Source organism: Macaca thibetana, chromosome 6 (genome assembly GCF_024542745.1).
Source record: "Macaca thibetana thibetana isolate TM-01 chromosome 6, ASM2454274v1, whole genome shotgun sequence".
In the NCBI taxonomy this organism is placed as follows: domain Eukaryota; kingdom Metazoa; phylum Chordata; class Mammalia; order Primates; family Cercopithecidae; genus Macaca; species Macaca thibetana.
Genome location: NC_065583.1, coordinates 161724253 through 161745594, shown reverse-complemented (window position 1 = coordinate 161745594; position 21342 = coordinate 161724253). Strand labels below are relative to the sequence as shown.

The 21342-nt window shown below is 46.4% G+C and overlaps 1 protein-coding gene across 1 annotated transcript in view; it reads right to left on the bottom strand.

Annotated features, from left to right (window-relative positions):
• Positions 1-21342, bottom strand: part of ANKH (ANKH inorganic pyrophosphate transport regulator) — a 161443-nt gene that overhangs the window by 19791 nt on the left and 120310 nt on the right. The window contains 4 exon segments of the mRNA XM_050794700.1: positions 9359-9454; positions 13578-13670; positions 16837-16971; positions 18729-18899. Of these exon segments, the coding sequence (XP_050650657.1) occupies positions 9359-9454; positions 13578-13670; positions 16837-16971; positions 18729-18899 (495 nt within the window).

Genomic DNA, 21342 nt, shown 5'->3' with positions numbered 1-21342 from the left:
CCACCCCAACAAAACCCACAAAAATGTGAAGAATATAAATTTTATATTTATCTATAAGATATAGATATCATTCATAAAATTATTCCTTGGCATAAAATATACCCCTAGCCACTTAGGTACATGTGCAGCCCTCTTTCCCTGTGTTAGGGACCACCGAGTGTCCCAGTGGTGGAGCTGGTGGCTGAGGAGAGCTGGCATTCTTTGTTTATAGCACATGCCAGGTATCTCACTAAGCTTTTACTCCTTTTAAAATCTTAAAAGGTGAACAATTCTTATTATCTCTGTGTGGCATCTGGGGAAACTGAAACTTGCAGTTTTGAGCGACTTTCCTGAAGCCACTCGGCTAGTGAGTGGTGGAGCTTGGATTTGAACCCAAGCCCTGTGGCTCCAAGGCCCACACCTATAAGCACCAAGCTATGTGGCCAATTCCAGCTTGACCTAAATCCCTCTGCCTCCATCCCTCTTCCCTCTTTAAGTCAACAGTCACAGACAGGGCAGTCAGCTGTCATGAGAGCCACAGACGTGACAGGCAGCCCCCCATCGGAACTCATCTCCAGTTTCAAAGGTGGGAACTTGAAAGAGATCAGTGGTGTCAGCTCCAGTGTGTGTACCCTGGCCCTCTGGAAACTTCTTTTTTGGTAACCATCGGTTCATTCTTCAAGCCACATCAATTAAGAGCCATCTCCAGGGAGGACTACAGGCCACTGAAAACTGTCTGGCGACCGATTCATAGTGAGCAGGTTTCGAGGCACTGTTGTTTGCCATATGTGCTGTTTCTCGGCAGCGCTTTGTGGTTCTTTTAGCCTTGCACTGGGCTCAGAAGATACAGAAAGACCCTAGAATAATTTCATGACACCATTCAAACCCATTTACCTTACTGTGCCCGAGCAAGTGGGACATCCGACTCAGAGTTGGGGACACAGTAGCGAGCCTTTAAGAGAAAATGAAGACCCTTTTGAGAAAAGACCACAGACTAGCTAAAAGCACCTAACACGTGCTGCCCAGAGGTGCAGGAGACACCCAGGCCTGGGAGAGGGAAGCCAGTGAAGTCTCTCCTGTGATCAGAGTGTTTTTTTGATTGTTTTCTTTTGTTCCTGTGTCAAATGATAGGTTACTTCATTAAACTTACACAATGGCCACTTAGCATGCTAATCAGCTGTTTTAGGTCCTCATTGTGCTCATTTCACACACTGCTTCATGTAATTACCTCTATTTGTAATTTTTGAGGTATTCTGAGATCATTTACATGGGCTTTGCTGGGCTCCCTGCCTGCTGCACCCAAGGGAATGGCAGGCCATCGGGAGTTTCAGGCCGTGGAGAAGGTGCTCGTGTGCGGAGCCCGGGGTGCCTCAGAGCCTCCGAGCTGGTGCTGGGCTCGGAAAGCCAAGAGGCCAGGGGCACCACATCCTTGCTTTCTCCACACTGATGGTGCATGCATGTCGGGAGGGTCTGGACTAAGCACCCGGTCAAACTGATGTCTGGTTTCTGTACACTGTCTTTAAGCTGAGACTAAGAAAACCAATTTTTTAAAAACCTGTAGGGAATCATAAGGTATTAATCATGGAAGTCGATCAATGAAGCCCTACTGAGTGACTTCACCATTAGTGTGGGATGGCAGTTTGTGACTGACCTCTCCCTATTGCTAGATATGAGTTCTAAATTGCTCTTCAAAGAATCAATGTGTCAGTATGTTCAATTCTTTGCCTTCTACTTTTAAACTTAACTTCCTTATAAAGCAACCTTTTCTGATTACCTGCTCCACCCTGACTCATTCCGATTTCCTGCTCTGCCATAACCATTTTTTCCAGCAAACCACTCACCCGCGTCACTCTCTTTAAATTAGCCAATCGGAATTAGTTTAGCCCGTGCGGTCTAACCCTAGCCAATAGGGGAACAACACAGCAGCAGGGGCCACGTGCGTCAGGGATAAGAACCCCTTCCCCTCCCTTGTCCAAGTGTGCGCTCACCATTGCTCCATCTGTAAGGGCGCACCCTTCTATAGAAGTACATTGCCTTGCTGAGAATTAAAAAGAAAATTTTATATTCGAGTGCTATTTCTTCTGCGGCACTGAAACTTTATTTATAACACTGTGATAGCTCTGCTTCCACAGCAGTGAAAACCGAAAGAGCCGGGCTGGGCACCTGCCTCTTTGAGGTGGGACTCGGGTCAGGCAGCACTCAGCAGGTGCAGGGATCCGTGGGGCCCAGGCTTTACTTCCTTAAGGGATTGGAGGGGCTGGTGAGCAGTGAGCGTCTGCAGGCCCAGGGTATAAACAAGGTGCCTTCCCTGTTGCTTTCAAACTCATTCAGGTGGTGGGCCCCACATGGGTTCTTGGCAGAACACGGGTGTGTATTGATACGTCAAACTGAAAAATGAGTGATTTTTATAATTTTGTGCCAAATCAGATTACTCTTTATAAGGTTCAAGTGGTAAACAGTAGAAGAGATCAAGATTTTGAGGCAATCTGGTGGGGGGGATAAATACAAATGAATAAAATTCTAGCAACTTATTTTGTTTCCTGAAAATTGGGAAAATATTTCAGTTTTTGAATGCTTGTAGTGGCACAGGTTAGTCCTGGGTTCTGCAAAGACCTTGTTGAGGGGCATTGCATTATTCAATGAATAAAAAGCAGAATAAAAATAAGAAGCCAAGTACCTTAAATCTAGTCCTGGTACTTCTATCAGATGCTACAATGTCAATACCCCCGTCCCCAAAGAAACCTTTGGCAAAAATATCATTAAGCACGTAATTGCTGGCACAGGTTATTACCTGTATCAAAATAGCTCATGTTCCCTATAAATATGCACACCTACTAGGTACCCACACACAAAAAAATTAAACTAAAAAAATGCAGACACAGGGCCACACTGCATAAAGTATTATATTTCTAAGCAAATCCTCTACTCACATGGAGAATCTGGAAATAAAATAATAGAGATGTCTCATGAAACTAAAAGGAGATAGACTCTAACAAAAAACAAAAACAAGTGAGTTGAATAGTTAGAAGTCTGGTTCATCAATCCATGTGGCCTTAAGTGACAAGAAGATTCCTTCCTTTCAGAAATCACGGTTGTTAGCTTGCCAGGCACCCAAAACAAAATAACACAAACTGGGTGACTCTGAGCAACAGAAAATTACTGTCCCACCGTTCTGGAGACCGAAATCAAGGTGTGAGCGGAGCCACGGGTCCTCTGAAGGTGCTAGGGAAGGGTCTGTTCCAGGTCTTTCCTGGCTTCTGGTAGCTCTTGGGCTGAGGTGGCAAAACGCCAGCCTACACAAGGCGCTTCCCCTGTGTGCATGTCTGTATCCAAATTTCTTCCTCTAAAATGGCACCAGTCATATGGGATTATGGGCCCACCCTACTCACCTACGAGAGCCTCATCTTAACCCTATTTCCAAGTAAGGTCACATTCTGAGGTACTGGGGGTTAGGACTTTAACATAAGAATGTTTGGCGAATCCTATTCAACCCATAACAATAAAGATAGGAGTGCAGGTTCAAGGTCTCCCTTTAACTGCCCACTGACTGCAAAAAGCAAGACTCAGAAAGATCCAGAGTAAAAATCTATTTTAACTTTTTTTAAAAAATTTTTAAGAATCAGATCCTTAAATACAAACAGCCACTGACCTCAGATACCCTTGCACTCTACTGCGTGAGGCCACGTGGTTTGATTGGCACACTGTGGCAGCGTGGCTAGGCTTCCTTCTCTCTCTGCCTCAGGTGACAGCAACACCTCCACATCAAGCAGCCTCCATGTGTTGAAGCCAGTGAAGTCAGTTATTCGGGAGCCAGTGGATGCAGTCTGGGGGTCGTGGCATAGTCCCATGACCTCAGCGTAATCGGATTATGGGTGTGCAGGGCCAGCCCAGAACAGAGTCCCATCCACACCTTCCATCTTGAAACAGGTCAGCTCACCAAAAATCAACCGTTGGATAACCAATTTGACCAACCAACAATCTGTCAAATTTTCTGAGTTTTAAGATCTTGTCTCTTTTAAACTCTTCTAAAGTATATAGCAATTTTTTACTGGAAGGATTGGCAGGGCCCCAAGGGCTGGGAAGGCCCCAGGGTCTCTGAGACCTCCACATTCTCCCTGTCTGTACCCCCACCTCTGCCATTCCGCTCCAGCTTTCTCTGACTTGTCACTTCCCCTCTTTTTCTGATCAGTTTCTCTCCCTTCTCCTTCTGACCTTCATGCTACTCCACCTCTCTGACCTTCAGTCACTCTCCTTTCCCTGATCTTCGTTCTCCCCCTTCTCTGACTTTCTCTGAATGTGGCATCCCAGGGGTGCTGGGTATGGTCATGTAGGTTGTGTACTGCACAAAAGTGCCTCGTTGGCTCTACTTGCCAAGATCTGTCTGGAGAGATGCCCATTTCCTTTGTGTGCTAATGGTTTGGGGAGACCTTAGCAGAGGCCAAGCCTGTGCTTTGCATGGATCCTTCTCTATGTCTCCTCAAGCAGAGGGCCCCCCTCTTTTGGCACTAACTCCCCAGAGTAGAGCAGAGCAGGGAGCTTGAGAAGAGAAACACCAAATGTTCTGAAAATGTCATTGTGAAATCAAAATGGAAACTCGTCAACTAAAAGCATCCAAAGGTGTTAAAAACTTCTGTTTATTAAAATATGATTGGCTATGGACTTCAGAAATAGTTTTTAAAAGTCATGTTTTGGGTAAATTGGCACATTTGGTAAACTTAGCAGCCTGATGGGCTGGCTTTCACCACTGGGCCTGGCATCCAGGAATAGGGAGGTCCATTACTCTTTCGGGACACTTCTTCCCCACCAAAAGGACTGTTGGAAGATATAGCCCATGACGGTGAGTGGTTTCTATCTTATCCTCACATCTAGAGTCCAGGAGGGCACCATGATAGGTCCCAGGGGTTTGGAGGAGGCTGGGTTTCTGTAAGGTCAGCACTGCCGGCTGCCTTCCCCACCTGAGAGGAAGGACTGCGGCGCCTGCTCCTCTCTGTGCGCTCACTGCCGGCTCAGCCTGTGGCTCCAGGAGTGTCTACCTAGAGAAGTACAGCCTTTTACGGCACACTCACTGTCACTGTGCTCTACAGCCGGTCACATGAGCGACAGCCGCCACAGCTGTTCAGGAAGGCTCAGGGCAAGGCGACCACCGGCTCTGATTCCAGCACCGGCGGAGGCACCTTGCATGGCGAGGCTGCGGCGCAGCCTCCTCTGCCTGGCTGCAACCCCGCTCGCTTCCCGTGAAAGCAGACCCTCTGAAGCTGTTCTTCCAAATGGCTTTCTGCCACATTTGAACTGTGCTTCCCTTCACCCCAAACAGCTGCTTGTCAGTCCGCAGGCGCCTTGCTAACCTGGGTTTGCACTGTGTCTGCTCCCTCATTGCAATCAAGGAGATTCCGTTTCATCTGACAGTTCTACTGTTTTGAAGTTAATCTTTTGGATCAACTAAAGGTACCCCCTTTTCTCATCCTCATGCCCATCAGACGGTTTAGAAAGACCAATCCATCAACCTCCGGCCGAGCATGCCTAACCGCAGCTCTGAAAGACTGAAAGCAAGACGCTAATGGAAAACGCGAACACTTCCATTTTCCTACTCCACACCCCTCTGACTTCAGCCCTTCTTCCACACTGGGCAGAAGACATCTGCTGCTTTTCTGAAAACCCAGTGATCAACAACACTGCTGGATAAGAGTACAAGGGCAGAACCAACTTCTGGAGTAGGACAGATACTCTAAATTTAAATAGAAAATGTGTAATAGGGAATAAACCAACACATCACTGTAGCATGCTGAAATGAGCCTCTTACTAACGGTCAGCAGTGACACCGCGGTGTTTTTCACAGGCAAAGGCAGGTGTTGAACTCCAAATGTCAGCGCCTGGAGAGGGGGCCGTTCTGAGGGAAGGATGCATTTTGATTCTGGACAGTATACGTTTTCCTTTGAATCACTGAGTCATTGGGTGTCTACAGGATCCTGGGGGTCAGCTCTTCTCAAAGACTCAGGGACAAAAGTTGATTTTCCCAAAGCAGCCGAGTGCGGGAAAGTGTGCTAATGTTGGACAATGTGTGGAGGGCTGTGGCATCATCACGCAGCTCCTACTGTATACACAGAATCATCTGCTGAAATAAACACCAACTGTGCTGCTTTCAAGTGTTTCAATGACCTCTGCTTCATTATTTCCTGACATTAAGAAGTTTCAAAATTCAAAAAACAAAAACAGGCGAGGTGCAGTGGCTAATGCCTCGGATCCCAGTGTTTTAGGAGGCCAGGAATTTGACATCAGCCTGAGCAACATAGTGAGACCCTTTCTATACAAAAAGTAAAAAAAAAAATAAATCCCAAAACCAAGAAAAAAGAAAGTAGACTAGAAAATCAAGGGCCTTTTAAAAGCTTTTAAGATAGTACAAACGGAGCATAAATGAGAAGATAGTCGTTCACAAGGGTGAACGCTGTCGGTACCTGACCAACCGTTGTCTCATAATTAAGGATTAGTTGATTCCTGTGTTTGTTAACCTGTTACTGTGACCTTTCTCAGTGTCAAGCAGGATGCTAAGCCCTGGGGATAAAAGATGACATTGTAGACCCTGCCTCATGAAGTTTGGAGCCCAAGAGCAGCAAAAGATGTACAAGAATGAATACAGTAAGAGATAGAATAAGGTGTGCACTCATTACAGGGACAGTTTAATGTTTAATTTAGAAAGAAAAATCTCTGGCTGGGCGCGGTGGCTCACGTCTGTAATCCCAGCACTTTGGGAGGCTGAGGCGGGCAGATCACTTGAGGTCAGGAGTTCGAGACCAGCCTGGCCGATATAGTGAAACCCCATCTCTACTAAAAACACAAAAATCAGCTGGGTGTGGTGGGGGGCGCCTGCAATCCCAGCTACTGGGGAGGCTGAGGCAGAAGAATCGCTTGAACCTGGGAAGCAGAGGTCGCAGTGAGCCAAGATCATGCCACTGCACTCCAGTCTGGGCAACAGAATGAGATTTTATCTCAAAAAAGAAAAAAAAGAAAGAAAAATCTCCCTTTATATTTTTTTCTATGTGTCTTTCAGTGAAAATTCCTTTAGCCAAGATGTTGGATCAATTGATTGAATCATCGTAAGGATGGTGTATGTGAGACTCTTCCTAAACCACAAACTCAAATACTATGGTTTTTAATGGGCAAGAAACCACCATTTCAGGCATGGTGGTGAATGCCCTGATCTGGAGGCCTAAGGGCCAATATTTGTTCCTACTCTCTGGGAACAGTGAGGTTCAGAGGACAGGGTCCTGGAGAGCACGCCCTGAAGGCTGGGCTGTAGCCGCTTCTATTACTGGATACTTGGACGAGTCACTTGTCCGGTGTGAATCATTTCCTCTTCTGAGAAATTATGGGTTTTGACTAGTTCATCTCCAAGTTCCTTTCCGACAAAGGGTTCTGAATCTCTATTTCTAGAAGGTGAAAATTTACCCTGAGGAACTTCAAGTCACAGATGGTTTTTAGATAGAGGATTAGAATAATAAATAAAGCCTCTACCTGGGAAATGTAAGCACTCTCCCAGATTATAAGTCATCATCATTTCAAAATAAACTTGCTGCAGAATAATCTTTTTAGAAGTACAAATTACTGCCTGTGAACTGAAAGAGAGGAGAATGTCCTTAAGCTCCATCAGATTCAACTCTAGCTGCGGGAAGATGTTAAACAGTGTGAAAGAAGAGAGAGGAGGCGAGTTTCTGGACTGCAGAGCCAGCGGCGGCCAGGAGTTGTCAGCTTTATAAGCAGGTGAGGTCCAAGTCATAGGGCCTCACAGCAGAGTCAACCTTGGACTTCTAGCCATTAACACAGTCTCCAAATGCTGAGGTCTGTTCCTGGAATAGAAACCTGCTCTGTTCTGCCTAAAATGCTCTTTTAAATGGTTTCAAAGTTGCTCAGTGTTTTGCTAATGTTTTAGGGAACTATGGAAAAGCTTGCACACCACAGAGAGAAATCATGCTAACAGGGGAGCAGGGCTGCCTGGGGAACCGGCCCCGCTCAAACAGGCATTGCTATCAGAAATTCTTCTGCAGTGAGGCAGTGCTGGAATAGGTTCCCAACGCCCCCATGTTCCACAGGGACAGGCTGGCAAAAGGGGCTGTGTTGGTGGTGACAAGGGCAGCTGAGGACAAGAGGTCATGACTCGGCAGTGTCAGAGGTCTTCTGTGATGGGCACTGCCCTTGTGACAATCTAATTAGGTGTTGGATCAACGGATCAAATATTAAGCTGCAGGCTTTCAAAATGTCCATTAAAGGTTTAAAATGTACACAGGCCTTGATTTTAATGGCCCACTAACAGAGCTCATCAAGCTCCACGGTTCTTGTGATGATGGTAAGAAGGACCCAGCTCCTGTGTTCCCGTTACTGGCATAATCCAACACCTTCATGGCCTTCGGTCCTCTTTATTAGTTATTGACAATGACAACTGCACACATCTTGACATTTCTGCAAATACTTCTATTGTATATGTGAATGTACGTTTCTACAGGATTTAATAAGACACGTGTTGTCACAACAATAAAATGGAAAGCAGAACCAAGTTCAAAAGACCTTTATTTCTTTTTATCCTCTTCTCATCTCCATCTTTATAACCCAAAGGGCACAGTCTCCAATGGAAGGCTGTTTATAAACGGTAGGTTTTTTGCCACTGTTGATAAATGCTCTAAATAACCTTAAATTATATACCACGTCCTTTGGACTATAAAGCATGCACCTAATTTCTCCATGTTTTTTGAACATTATCAATGTTCAAACACACCTGAATTACTCGCAGGGGCTTGATAATGAAGGATGTGTGTTGTTTATTTAAGGTTGTACATAGAAATACTGACAGGCTTTGCTGCTGACACAGTGTCACACATGCTTGCTCACAGCTGTATCCTCAGCAGATAGACGGGCCTGGGATCCCACAGGGGCTCCATGCCTTTGGGCATGCGATGGCCAAGTAAGTAGGCTATGTCAGCACAAACATAACTGGAAAGGACTTTTTACTGGGGAAAACTGAAATAATGCTGATTAAATTTGGAAAAGAGACAGGGATGGTTGTAAAGTTGACTCTTGATGTTTAAAAAGTGGGCTGGAAATTTTTCAGCAAGACAAGTGTATTATTCCAATTAAAGGCAACCTCTTCCTTTCTGCAGCATTTGAGAAGTCCCAAGAAACGCCTGAAGTAGGTCCTTTATTCCTAGACTCTAGGGCCTCCTTGAATAACAATCGTTCACATTTGAAGAAGAACATGTATTGAAGAGGTTGCTAATTAATCTAGCATCACGTTACGTCGTGGAAAGTTTAAGATTTCCCCCTTTAAAATAGCAACTTGCCCCTTTACAAAAACCAAACAGAGAGAAGAGACAGAGAGAGCCTCTGTCCTTACCGTGAGTGACAGAGCCATGCAGACGAAGGTGAACTTCTTGATGTGGGCTGCCGTGACTGTGTTGCTCGTGCTCACCAGTTTGTTGCTGGGGTTATTCTGGGGAAAGAAAACCACAGTCATGAATGGGCCCTGCTTATCCTTGGCTGAACCCACCAGGGGATCTTGAAGAGCATCTTGCTTTTGTTTTATCTGATGTGTCTGAAAAGAGGTTTCAAGTGACAGCTTGCCAGGTGGCTGTCATGTTGAGTGTCTCTTGGGCAACTGTCAGGTCCCTGCACAGGATCATTAACCTGAGTGAATTCTCGACTTAACGCCCTGTAGCATCGTCCAACTCAGTCACCTCCCCTAGGCCTGGGCAGCCCACCTCGCCCAGTCCTGGGGCTTCAGCTCTGAAGCCTGCTCCTGCCCCATGCACCCCACTCCTGGTCCCAGCAGACCCTCTATCTGGCCACCATGGGCATCTCCCTAAATGCCATGGCCCTGCTCAGGGGCCTCCAGGGCTCCTCTCCTCCCTACCAAATGGACTATAAATCCCACCGGGCATTCAAGGCCTTGTGCAATCTGACATGGACTCACCCTCCAGCCGTGACTTCTCTACTTCTAGCCCAAATGGGGCTTCCTGCTCTTCCCCTGACACACCTGGCGCTTTTGTTCCTCCTGCCATTGAATCCTGATTTTCAAAAACATCCCTCTTTCGAAGGCCCATCATCTTCACAGCCCATCTGTTCCCAAAAGCCTCTCTGACCTTTGACCTCCAAGCTGAGCCCTACCTCCTGTAAAGCCCAATGAACCTGGAGCTCTCTGAGGGCAGGCATCACGTCCTGTCATGCGTCCAACCCCGGTGAGGCTGTGCTTGCTGAGATAATGCCCTGCGTGTCTCCCCTAGAAGCACTCAGCACAACATCTGAGTAGAATAGATACCCCAAGAGCATCTGCTGCACTGGATTTCAAGAAGGACTGCGGGGGGCTCAGATGTCCCCCAGTTTGGCAGTCAAAGGGGCCTGCCGAGGCTCTCCAGCTGCAATGCTAAGCGTGCTTCTCACCTCCGCAAAATGAGGGTCTGGCCCCTGGACCACAAAAACTGGCAGAGAAAAATAACCCTGGCCTCATTATGGACCTAATTAGTCCCAGAGCCGACTCACAAAAACAAACCCTGAACACCTGGCTCCGCATCCAGCCTCGTGAAACACACACCCACAGCTACTACAGGATCCACGTGGAAAAGAGCTTGTGATTTTCCTTTACGGGGAGGCTAAGGTCATTTCTCAAATCCCTGCCACCACCAGGACCAACCTCTGAGTGAGTATACGTTTTCTTAATTCTAGTCTCTAAAACATATCTGTTTTCTAGACTGCTCTATGGCAAAGTACAAGTCCCAGTGGTTGGAGACCTCCATCTCCATTCACCCTGGATCTGTTAGAGGACCGCTCTCTGTAACAGCAGTGCCCTGCTGGGTACGATGAGGAGGAGGCCTATGTTGGAAAGAATTAGGGAACCTCAGCAAAACACACATACTGCCATGGGGACAGCAATGTACCACAGCTCCTTCAGGGACACTGTGATTTGCAAAATGGCACATATTCACATGAAGATCGTTGGAATAAACCAGCAAGTATCATTAGATTAGCACTGGCGTTTCTGTTTGTTGGCCCAGTTGGCTCAGAAGCATCATTTTTTGCAGAGAACTGAACATTAGAATCTGCACTAGTGGAAACCTCTCTCAGCTCCTACTTAGCTAGAACTCCCAGAAGGTATGTGAGAAATTTTAAATCTCTGATTCTGGAGCCCACAAAGAAGCTAAGGATTTCAACTGTCAATGCAGCAAATTCTGGAAGTCCACATGGAGGTGCCTAAGATTTTGGTGAATAGATGGTATTCACATAAATGGCTGGCGTGGCTCGCTGGAATGCTTGGAAACAATGGGCGAGGTTTTAAAAGGATTTGGAGTAACTTGAAGTTCTGGCTAGAGGTATGCTCGTTAAAGGAATTTCTTTTATAGCTCCTAGCCTCTGTGATCAAGAATAAAACAATGTTTTTCTTGGATGCTCTTACTGAAACCATACACTGTTGTATTGTTAAATTTTATGATTTCAAGGTGGCCAAAAATAATCTCAGATGAGACCTAGGCAGCCAGAAGGTTCTAACACTTCAGCACTTGCCCTTCTCATCAGTTTCATCAGATGATCACCTTATTCATCAGGAGCTAGAACTGAAATTTAGCAAAAAGACATACATTCATGCTGGTTTTCTAGGATTTACTTCTATACACACGTGCCTTGAAATGAAAACAATGATTTCTATCTATAGACTGAATTAAACCCACTCAAACAGTGTCTGCTCTCTCCAGCAAGTGACTCATGCCTTCTGAGTCCACTCTCAGAGGCCTGTGAAGCAGGAACCAAAAGCATTTCTTAGGAGATCTCTGCATCCTGATGCTGCAACAGAATATTCCCAGTAGCTGACGGGTCCTAAGTCATAGTCCAGTAGGTGGCGGGTCCTAAGTCACAGTCCACTAGGTGGTGGGTCCTAAGTCACAGTCCAGTAGGTGGCGGGTCCTAAGTCACAGTCCAGTAGGTGGCGGGTCCTAAGTCACAGTCCAGTAGGTGGCGGGTCCTAAGTCACAGTCCAGTAGGTGGCGGGTCCTAAGTCACAGTCCAGTAGGTGATGGGTCCTAACTAATGGTCCACTGAGGAAATTCCACTCAGTACAGGGTTCGGGGCCTATCGCCCATTAGCTCAGTACAGGGGAATCCCTCACTGGTTTTCAGGTGGGTTACCCTTCCCAGGTGATCCTCTATCTCTAGGGAAATAGAGGATGCAAGTGATAGAGACAGGGAAGAGTGGCCTGGGGGCTGGCAGTGGAAGAATGTCCTGATAGGGAAGTGGGAGCAGGCTGTGTGTGGGGGTGGATGTGTGTGTGTGTTTGTACAAGCATGCCCTAACAGAGAAACTGCTCGGGAACTGCAGGAGCAGAGGAGGAGGAGGGCAGATGTGGGTGATACTCCAGACTTGATCCTCCGTCTCCATCTCACACTTTCAGAGATGCTTGGGCGGATGCCCTTGGGCCAGGCTGTAAGGTGTGGTGGGGGAGAGGGGGTCCCCAGTCCCTGCTCCCCAGGCCTTGCCCCTCCCAGAACCCACAAACGGTCTCAGGGGGGCATTCTGAAAGCTGGTGGCCATGTGAAGAAAGGAGGGAAGCCTGCAGCCAGTGGCCTAGCCTTGTTGTGTGGCTTCCCAGGGCTTCCTGTGGCCAGGAGAGGTTAGGCCGGTGGTGGGGGAAGGCGGGAGGGACCAGCATTACCCAGGGTCCAGTGCCAAGCTGCCCATTCTGCCAGAGTTGAGCGCTGTGGACACCGCTGGCTAGGAGGCTTCCTTTCCTCACCTCACAGGCTCTGGCTGGGATAAGACAGCATGACGCTGGCAGTGGCTGCTAGTTCTGTGGACATTCAAGGCACAACAGGCGCCCTTCGTGGTAAGAAGTGGCAGCCTGTTTGCCTCCTTCCAACGTATCATTTAAAACACTGTAGACTATTTTTGGAGTATGTTTCACCAGCCATTTGTTTTAGAGTATTAATAAAAGTCTATAGGTTTAAATCATAATGCTATAAAATAGACTTCTATTGAATGACAGCAGGACAGTGCTGACTGGGTCACAAGTTACACAGCAGAAGGGTTATGTGACTCTTGTGGCTGGGGAGACACAGCAGCTGTCAACAGAGGCTTTCCACTGGAATACGTCTGCCATATCAAAACACTGGACCCAGGTCTTGCCTATGGCCAGGCTTGAGCACGCAGGTAGGCCAGCCCACAGAAAGAGAACCACATCCTCATGAAGCCAGGAGCACGGCTTCCTGCCTACACCTTAGCCATCTGGTAGGGGGTCAACAAAGTATTCGTTTAAAGAAACAAACCACAGAAATAAAATTCCATAAATTGATTTTGGGGGAAGTTTATTTTCCCTTTCGCAAACAAATCATTACTCAATGGGAATAACCTGAAAGTAACTACAGAAGATCACTTTGGAAAAGCATCACGGGATCAGCTTCAACTTGCCTGTTATTTTCTGAGGAAAATATTCCTTCAACGTCCCCAACGTCATATTAACCTTACAAAGGGAAGCAGGACTGAGGAGCAACAAAGTGTCCCTCGTCAGAGAGCCCTGTCTATCAAGTAGTCATTTCAAAAGCGTGTTTCAGACACGACACCGCACGGGTTCTCACCTTGTCGAAAGCAGGATAGACAGCACGGATCTCCGTCAACCAGCCGTATGGCATGTGACCCACGGGGTACGTGGCTGTCAAAATCGCCACGGCCTGCAACAGGAAGAGGTGGCAGAGTTAGCAGGGTATCAGCAGAAAGTCCTCCAGGAGCTAGAGTAGGTGACAAAGCACGCTGGCTCAGGTGCAGCCACTGAGGAAAGAGCCCTCCACACTGGGGGACAAACATCAGGCAGTCACAGGACAGCCCGGGGCGGGGGGAACTGACAGCAAATTGGGCTCCTAGGGGCAGGCACTCTGCCGCATCCTTGCGAGTGGAATGAGCCAGCCAACAAAGTGGACGTGAAACAATGGGGATGTATCATGTTTTATGCGGATGCAACTGAGAAAGAGGTGCAGACCACTGGCTGGGAAGCCAAGATTCCTTTTATTTTTTCTCTTTTTTTTTTTTCTTTTTGAGGGAGACCAGAGTTTTATTATTATTCAAATCAGTCTCCCCGAGCACTGGGGTCAGAGATGAAATTACAGGAAGTTAGAGCTGTCTTCTTGTGCTCAGTGAGTTCCTGGGTGGGGGCCACAAGCTCAGATGAGCCAGTTGATTGATCTGCGTGGGGCCAGCTGATCCATCAAGTGCAGGGTCTGCAAAGTAAGCACTGATCTTTGGAGCAGCTTAGGGAGGGTCAGAATGTTGTAGCCTCCGGCTGCATGACCCCTAAAGCATCATTTCTAATCTTGTGGCTAATGCTAGTTCTACAAAGGCAATCTAGTCCCCAGGCAAGAAGGAGGTCTGCTTTGCTCTTACCATTTTTGTTTAAACTATAAACTATAAGTTTCTCCCAAAGTTAGTTTGGCCTATGCCCAGGAAAGAACAAGGATGGCTGGGAGGTTAGAAGCAAGATGGAGTCAGTTAAGTCAGATCTCTTTCACTGTCTCAGTCATATGTTTGCAAAGACAGTTTCAATCCTTCCCTTTGGGTTTTATTACACCTTAATCTTAAAGTGTAGGCTATAAAGATGGGAAAAGACCATCCACTGCTCTGAGATGCCAAGATTTCAACCCAGGTCCACCCAACTCCAGAATCTTTGCTCATTCCATTGAGCTACACAGAACCCTCTAGTCTAGCCCTATTTATTCTGGATTCTCAAAATGAAATTGCGAGCCCTCCCTGCTCTTCGGAGGGTCTCTTCCTTGGGATCCACCTCTAAGCCTCCACTCCATCCTTCAGGGACGCTGACATTTTCGGTGGTTGTTGATGGCTCTGTGCTACTCTCCTTCCAACCCAACTCACTCCCAGTCTGTTTGGTCACTATGGCCCAATTTAGATTTTTAATTTAAGAAAATTAAATACACATTTTGTGCAGAAAGCTATCAATGTGTTTCCATGAAAATATGAGTTTCTGACCAGACATGGTAGCTCATGCCTATAATTCCAGCACTTTGGGAGGCTGAGGTTGGAGAACTGCTTGAGCCAAGGAGTTTGAGACCAGCCTGGACAACAAAGCGAGACACCGTCTCTACAAAAGAAATTGAAATATTAGTTGGGCATGGTGGCTCAGGAGGCTGAGGTGGGAGGATTGCTTTAGCCCAGGAGATCGAGGCTGCAGTGAGCTATGATCGTGCCACCACTACACTCCTACCTGGGTGACAAAGCAAGACCCCGCCTCTTAAAGGAGAAAAATACAATGACAGTTCCTTCCCTATGTGAATGAAAAGGAAGAAAAGTGAAAACAAAGCATCTAAACCTACATCCTGGCAGTGTTCAACTCTCTGCCTAGCCTGTGAAGGAGGAAAGCGAGCTTCATCTGTTTTAATTAACGAAACGGCAATGCCCGGAGGTTCCAGGAACATGAGGCAAGTCCCCAGCAGTGTGACGGAAGTGTGGTGTGGCGTGGTGTGCTAGAACAAAAAGGAGCGTTGGGATCGGGCAGACCTGGATCCAAACCTTCACCTCATCGCTCCCCAGCTGTGCAAAGCACCACCTCTCCCACAGCTCTCCTTCTTGCTCCTCTGGTGGAACAGTAAGAATAATATCCATCCCATAGGGTTATTGGGGAGTCAAGGAAATGTACATAAATGCCTGGCACATGAGCAGATGACCAATAAATGCCAGCGCTGTACCCCACGTGCTGTTCCTATATGCCATCGAGGGCAATTTTCAAATGGCTCTAACGTATACTTGTTCTTTTTCTTTTGTTAAAGGGGAGGATGGAATTCTAGCACACAGGTGGCGGGGGTTCCATACTTTTTATGAGAAACTTGAACTGAAGTATTCAAGAACAAAAACTGTGTGTTACAGTAGCCACCCAAGATGACGCTCATGACTCAAAAAACAAGATCCAGGAACACACCGAAGCAAGAGAAAGTGTTCTGCTTCGGATTTATGTGCTTCTCTTTCCAGGAGAACATGAGCAGCTTCCCAGGACATGGAAACTGGCAGGGGCTCTGGCTGGAGACATGCTGACAGTGCAGTTAGGGCTCCAGACCGCTCCCCGCGAGGCAGCCCCTGGACAGGGGGCCCTCGTGGGCAGCCATGAGCCTTCCTCGGGAGCAGCAGTTCCAGAGTTGGAATTAATTCTCCAGAGGGCAGTGGAGGAGGAAGCCAATGAAGTAATTCTATTTGTTCAAACCCAACTTGAAAGAGGGAAAAATGAGTCAACTCTTTCTTTGGAGTGGCTGCCAGTTTCCAGAGAAAGTCTGTTCGATCAAGGAGCTCCCCATCTGAGGTGGGCAGGCCAGGCACGGGTGTGGTGGTGACGGGTGGGGTGGCACATGCATGACGATGAAGGGCAGGTGAGGGCAGGCTGGGTCAACACAGAGGCAGCGGCCCTGCAGCCACTGGGTGTGTCCCACTCGGCTGCCACGTGGCATGCTCCATTGTCCTCTGCCCCCACGGTGAAGAGGCCGGTGCTGGCTCCGTGGACATGGAAAACGGAGTAGGAGTCAGAAAACCTGGATTCTAACCCTAGCCCAGCTTCCAGCGAGTTCTGTGCCTTTAACCTTTTCTTTCTGTGCCTCAGTTCCTCATATGATAAGCAAGAAGGATGTATGACATGCATGACAGGTTTTCTCCCATAATCATAAAAATATACAATTACATGATTATACGTCACTGAACGAGATCTTTATGGTTTCCTAGGGTGACTGTCAGGTAATTTAAAATTGGAGAATTACTTGAGCTCTCAAGAAGAACTGGACATCAGTTTCGGCACCCCCTGCCCCACCAAGCTGATTATAAGCCCCACATCCCCAAAGCATGGCCTACCTCTGTGGCTGCAGAACTGCCACCAAGGTCCCGGGAAACAAACAGGTTGACAATAGGCCGACTGATTCTCTGTGTGGCCAGAATGAGAGCCAAAGGCCACCAGAAGCTCAGCATCTTTCTTATTGTCGCATCTCCCTACATTAAGAAACGAAGATAAAAGTTACCTAAACTTTACAAGTAGAATGGAAAAAACAATTCAGAATCAAAGCTTTTCCTTCGTATGTTAATCACCAGCCAATTCATTATACTTGAAAGTAATATAAGGAAAAGTGTCTGTAGACAAGCCAAGTTGAATTAAAATAAAATGTTCAGTCTTAATAGAAATTAACTGAGACAGCTGGCAAGCTGCTGTGAAATTAAAACACACACTGAAATTTAATGGATCCCAACCACTCTTTTCCATACTGGGACTCAGGGAATCTCTAACCAAGGTAGAACCCACATCTAGGGCCTGAGAAACAGGTTTGAAATTAAGTCTTTGTTAATCTCATCAAATGGGCTGGCTAGAAGCCATGTCAGGAAGAGGTAACTCTTAGAAATAAAAAAGTTATTATAATTTATTTTGGAATCAGCTCACAAAAATGTGCCTAATTATTTTGGCAGTGTAGAAATTGACTACAGAGGTTCTTATTCTCGGAGCTCTCATAGACGTCATGTAAACTGCTCAAAAGCATAACCAAAATAAAGGCATGTAAAGAACAAGGGATTTCTAAGACTTCTGTGGCAAAGGTGTGGGATATCTTTAAAGCCTGGCTTTCATTATGCAATTTTGGTTTTGATTGTTCACAAGGGTGAGAATTACATCACAGAACCATCGTGGCCACTTTATTTCCTTTTGCTGGTGGCTAAATGTTAAGAGACAGATTGTTACCATCAAGACCAATTTGTGGTTGGCCTAGTGATGAGATAACTAGATAGGATTTCACTGACAGCCTGACCTTGGATGGAGGTAAGTGGTCAAAACAATTACTGCTTGACACCACAAAGTAATGTGTGGCCCAAGTGGGGATCAGGGTAAGGTGAGGGGATGAATTTAGGGCTGTAGATGCCTTACAGCTAAATGCAGACAAACCAAATGATGTCTCATACCTATGGGAAGGGAAAATTAGCACACGCAGAAATCAGATACGGTTTATACTTACAACAAACAGAATGCTTTGGTCATCTCTCTAAGGTTCTCTATCTCACTCCTACTTGTTTCTTATTCAACGTTCAGGGCACAGCAAGATCTGCCTCCTCCAAGGAGGCATCTTACACTACATCACTACAATCCTTCTCCCAGTGTTAGTGGCTCCTACATCCTCATACAGGTGATGTGCTGTCTCAGATGACTGTTTAATTGTTGCTTCTGTATTGTTCTGACCTGCCAAACGGGATATGATGCTGCTTGAGGGTAGAGACCATATCTCAAAATTTCTGTGTTGCCCTATGGTACCTAATGTTGTACTCGGTCCCCAGGAGGTACCTGAATAAGGGACTGGTACATTGAAGAAAGTATAAACAAAGCCTGGATCCCTGCTATAAAATTAAACACAGTGAAATGTAAACTCAAAGGTAACGTGGGTCCTGAAACCTTTGTTGACTGCAGAGTAACTTAGAAGAGCAAGAGAAACCACGAATGTCGTATCTATTCCTTGGCCACAGATTCTCTGTGCCTCTGTCTCCTCCTGTGGGATAAGGAGACTGGACAGTGACATCTCAGATCACATCCATCTGTTTGAGTTCATTAATTCTCCAACTGTCTTTCCCGGCAGACACCTAGCACTCAGCCTCTGGGTATGACTCCTGGCCAATTTCATGTTTTGATGTCACTGATTTCTCATTTTCTAAGAGGTAGAACACAGTTTTATTCTACTCCGAGTCTTAGATCACGGTTGGGTTGGCAGACGTACCCCCAGCTCCGGGCCACTTCTGTCGGGGATGATGTCGTGGATGTTCTTGTAGTAGCCCAGGCACAGGGTGGTGCAGCGCACAAGTGCGCCCATGTACAAGGAGAGGATGGGGATGAGCAGGGGCTCCCGGCATTCCAGGTGACTGTGAAGCAAAATGGCTACAAAAACAACCTGAGAGAAGGGAGAACGGGAACAGGTCAGAGGGGAGAAGCAGGAACCGATCGACAGAAGCACAGGGCCATGCTCTGGAACCTGAGACAGACCTCTGAGCAAAGACCTTGATTTTTATGCAAAGAGAGGCGAAAACTGGATGATGGCCTAGTGTCGCTCTCATGTAACTCAGGTGCAGATGTTTGCAGTTCACTGGAGGGACACACTGATCATTCTGTTATACCCACCATGAAAATTCTTTCAAGCAACTACAAGCATCTTTCAAGACATCGTTTTTAAGGTTACTGCTTAAAAAACAATCTATGCAATATGTTTTCACGAGTCCCTTGGCAATGACTGACTGGAACATATAACTTAAAATAATGACAGCACAGAAAAGCACTGCATGTTTGCACCAAACCAAGAGATTTGGTGCAAGATGTACTATTGTGTGAAACCCATTAACTTAGTAAAATTAAACAAAAACAAAACAAAACAAAAAAACACCCCTCGAGAATTGCCACTGAAATGGGAGGCATTATAAATAATTTCCATTTTACCATTGGTGATTAGTGATTACTTGCTATTTATGCCAAGGTGGTATTTCAAAGTACTGTGCATGGAATCTATTTACTCATTACCAACTTAAAGTAGCTTTTCCCTCTCGAGGCTGGACACTCACGTGTGTATGTAACACACACCAGAGAACTAGGCTACATTTAACAAAGAAAAAAACAGAAGTGATCAATGATGTATACAGGAAAACAGACAGTAATGTTTATAGGATCGAAGGCACTAAAAATGGGCTGGGTGCCATGGCTCACATCTGTGATCTCAGTGCTTTGGGAGGCTGAGGCTGGAAGATTGCTGGGGGCCAGCAGTTCCAGACCAGCTTGGGCAACATAGTGAGACCCCATCTCTATAAAAGATTTTTAAAAATGAGCCAGGTGTGGTGATGCGCGCCTGTAGTCCTAGCTACTTTGGAAGCTGAGGTGGGAGGTTCACTTGAGCTCAGGAGTTTCAGGTTACAGTGAGTTTTAATTGTGTCACTGCACTCCAGCCTGGGTAACAGTGAGACCCTACCTCAAAAAAGAGCCACTGAAAATTCTGCCAAAAAACACCAACAGTAATAATTATAAAACAACTTATATTAACATTTAAAATACTAACCTATAAAAGTAGAATAAGTTGAAATAACCAGAGTCAGGAGAGAATGAAATTACAATAATGTTTATATCTCTATCCAATGGTACAGTCTCTAAAGCAAGCTTCACAATGTATTAACCTCCCTGTCCTGCAAAAATCAGAGAATCAGCCCAGCTTTTGTCTAGAGTCCTCCTGGGATCCAGTCATTCCAAAGACCTCAGAAGCATACTGAGAACAAAGGCAGGACAATGCATATTCCTGAGCTACATCAACCTTAATGGCTAAATATCAATGGAAAAAACAAGCTGAAGCACGTAAAAACCAGGACTGCAGCGGTGGGAGGGCAGGTGGGAAGGAGTGTGTGACTGAGGAGGGGATAGTCAACAGAGAGAAGATTGGGGAAGCTGCCTGCTGTGTTTAATGGCAGGAAAGTCATTAGTAAGAACCATCTAGGTGGGCTGATGGGGGTGGAAGTCAGCCTCAAGTAGGTAGAGAATGAAAGGGAAGTGAAAAAGACAGTGAGTAGAAGCCACCCTCCCAGGAAGTTTGGCTATAAAGTGATAGAGAAGTGTAGCTAAAGAGTTAGGTGAAATACACAGGAAGCTTCTTGTTGCTGTGTTAACATGGCAGAGATTTGAGCACAACAGGACAAGGGAAACGATGCATGAGAAAGCAGGGAACAGGTTCCTGAGAAAGCAGCACAGGCCAGGACCCAGAGGAGTGGCCCTGGATGGGGGGAGGGACACTTCGTCCCTTACAATGAGAAGAGAATGGGGAGGATGCAGGGCTGGAAGGTAAGTGTGTAGGTTTGTTGGCTGGAAGGTGATGAATTTGGTTGCTGCAACTGACTCTGTGAGGTGGGAAATGAGGTTATATGTTGGGAGGTGAGAGGCAGAGAAACACCCTCTGAAATAATTCCTACAGAGTCAGCAGAGGTGAGGGATAAGATTGTGCATTCACAGTTTGATCAGTTTGTTCCATGGTGTAACCTTTTGCAGAAGCACCACGGAAGTGCAGGAAGATGCATAACACAGGGTTGGTTCAGAGGAATTTTCTCGGAAGGCTGAGATGAAAAGGCAGGAGATAAGGGAATTTACAGGAATGCAGGGGATGTACACATTATGATCTGACCAGCCTTGGAATGTCAGCTGACCTTGAAAGGCAAGGGCTGATGATAGCAGAGGAGTTACAGGATGGAAATCCGAAGACGGCAAACAACCTTGAGATTTCTCACCTTGATATCAAGCAAGCTAAGAAGGTCCAGATGACCAGGGAATAAAACAAAAACAGCAATATGTTTTCACGAATCCCTTGGCAA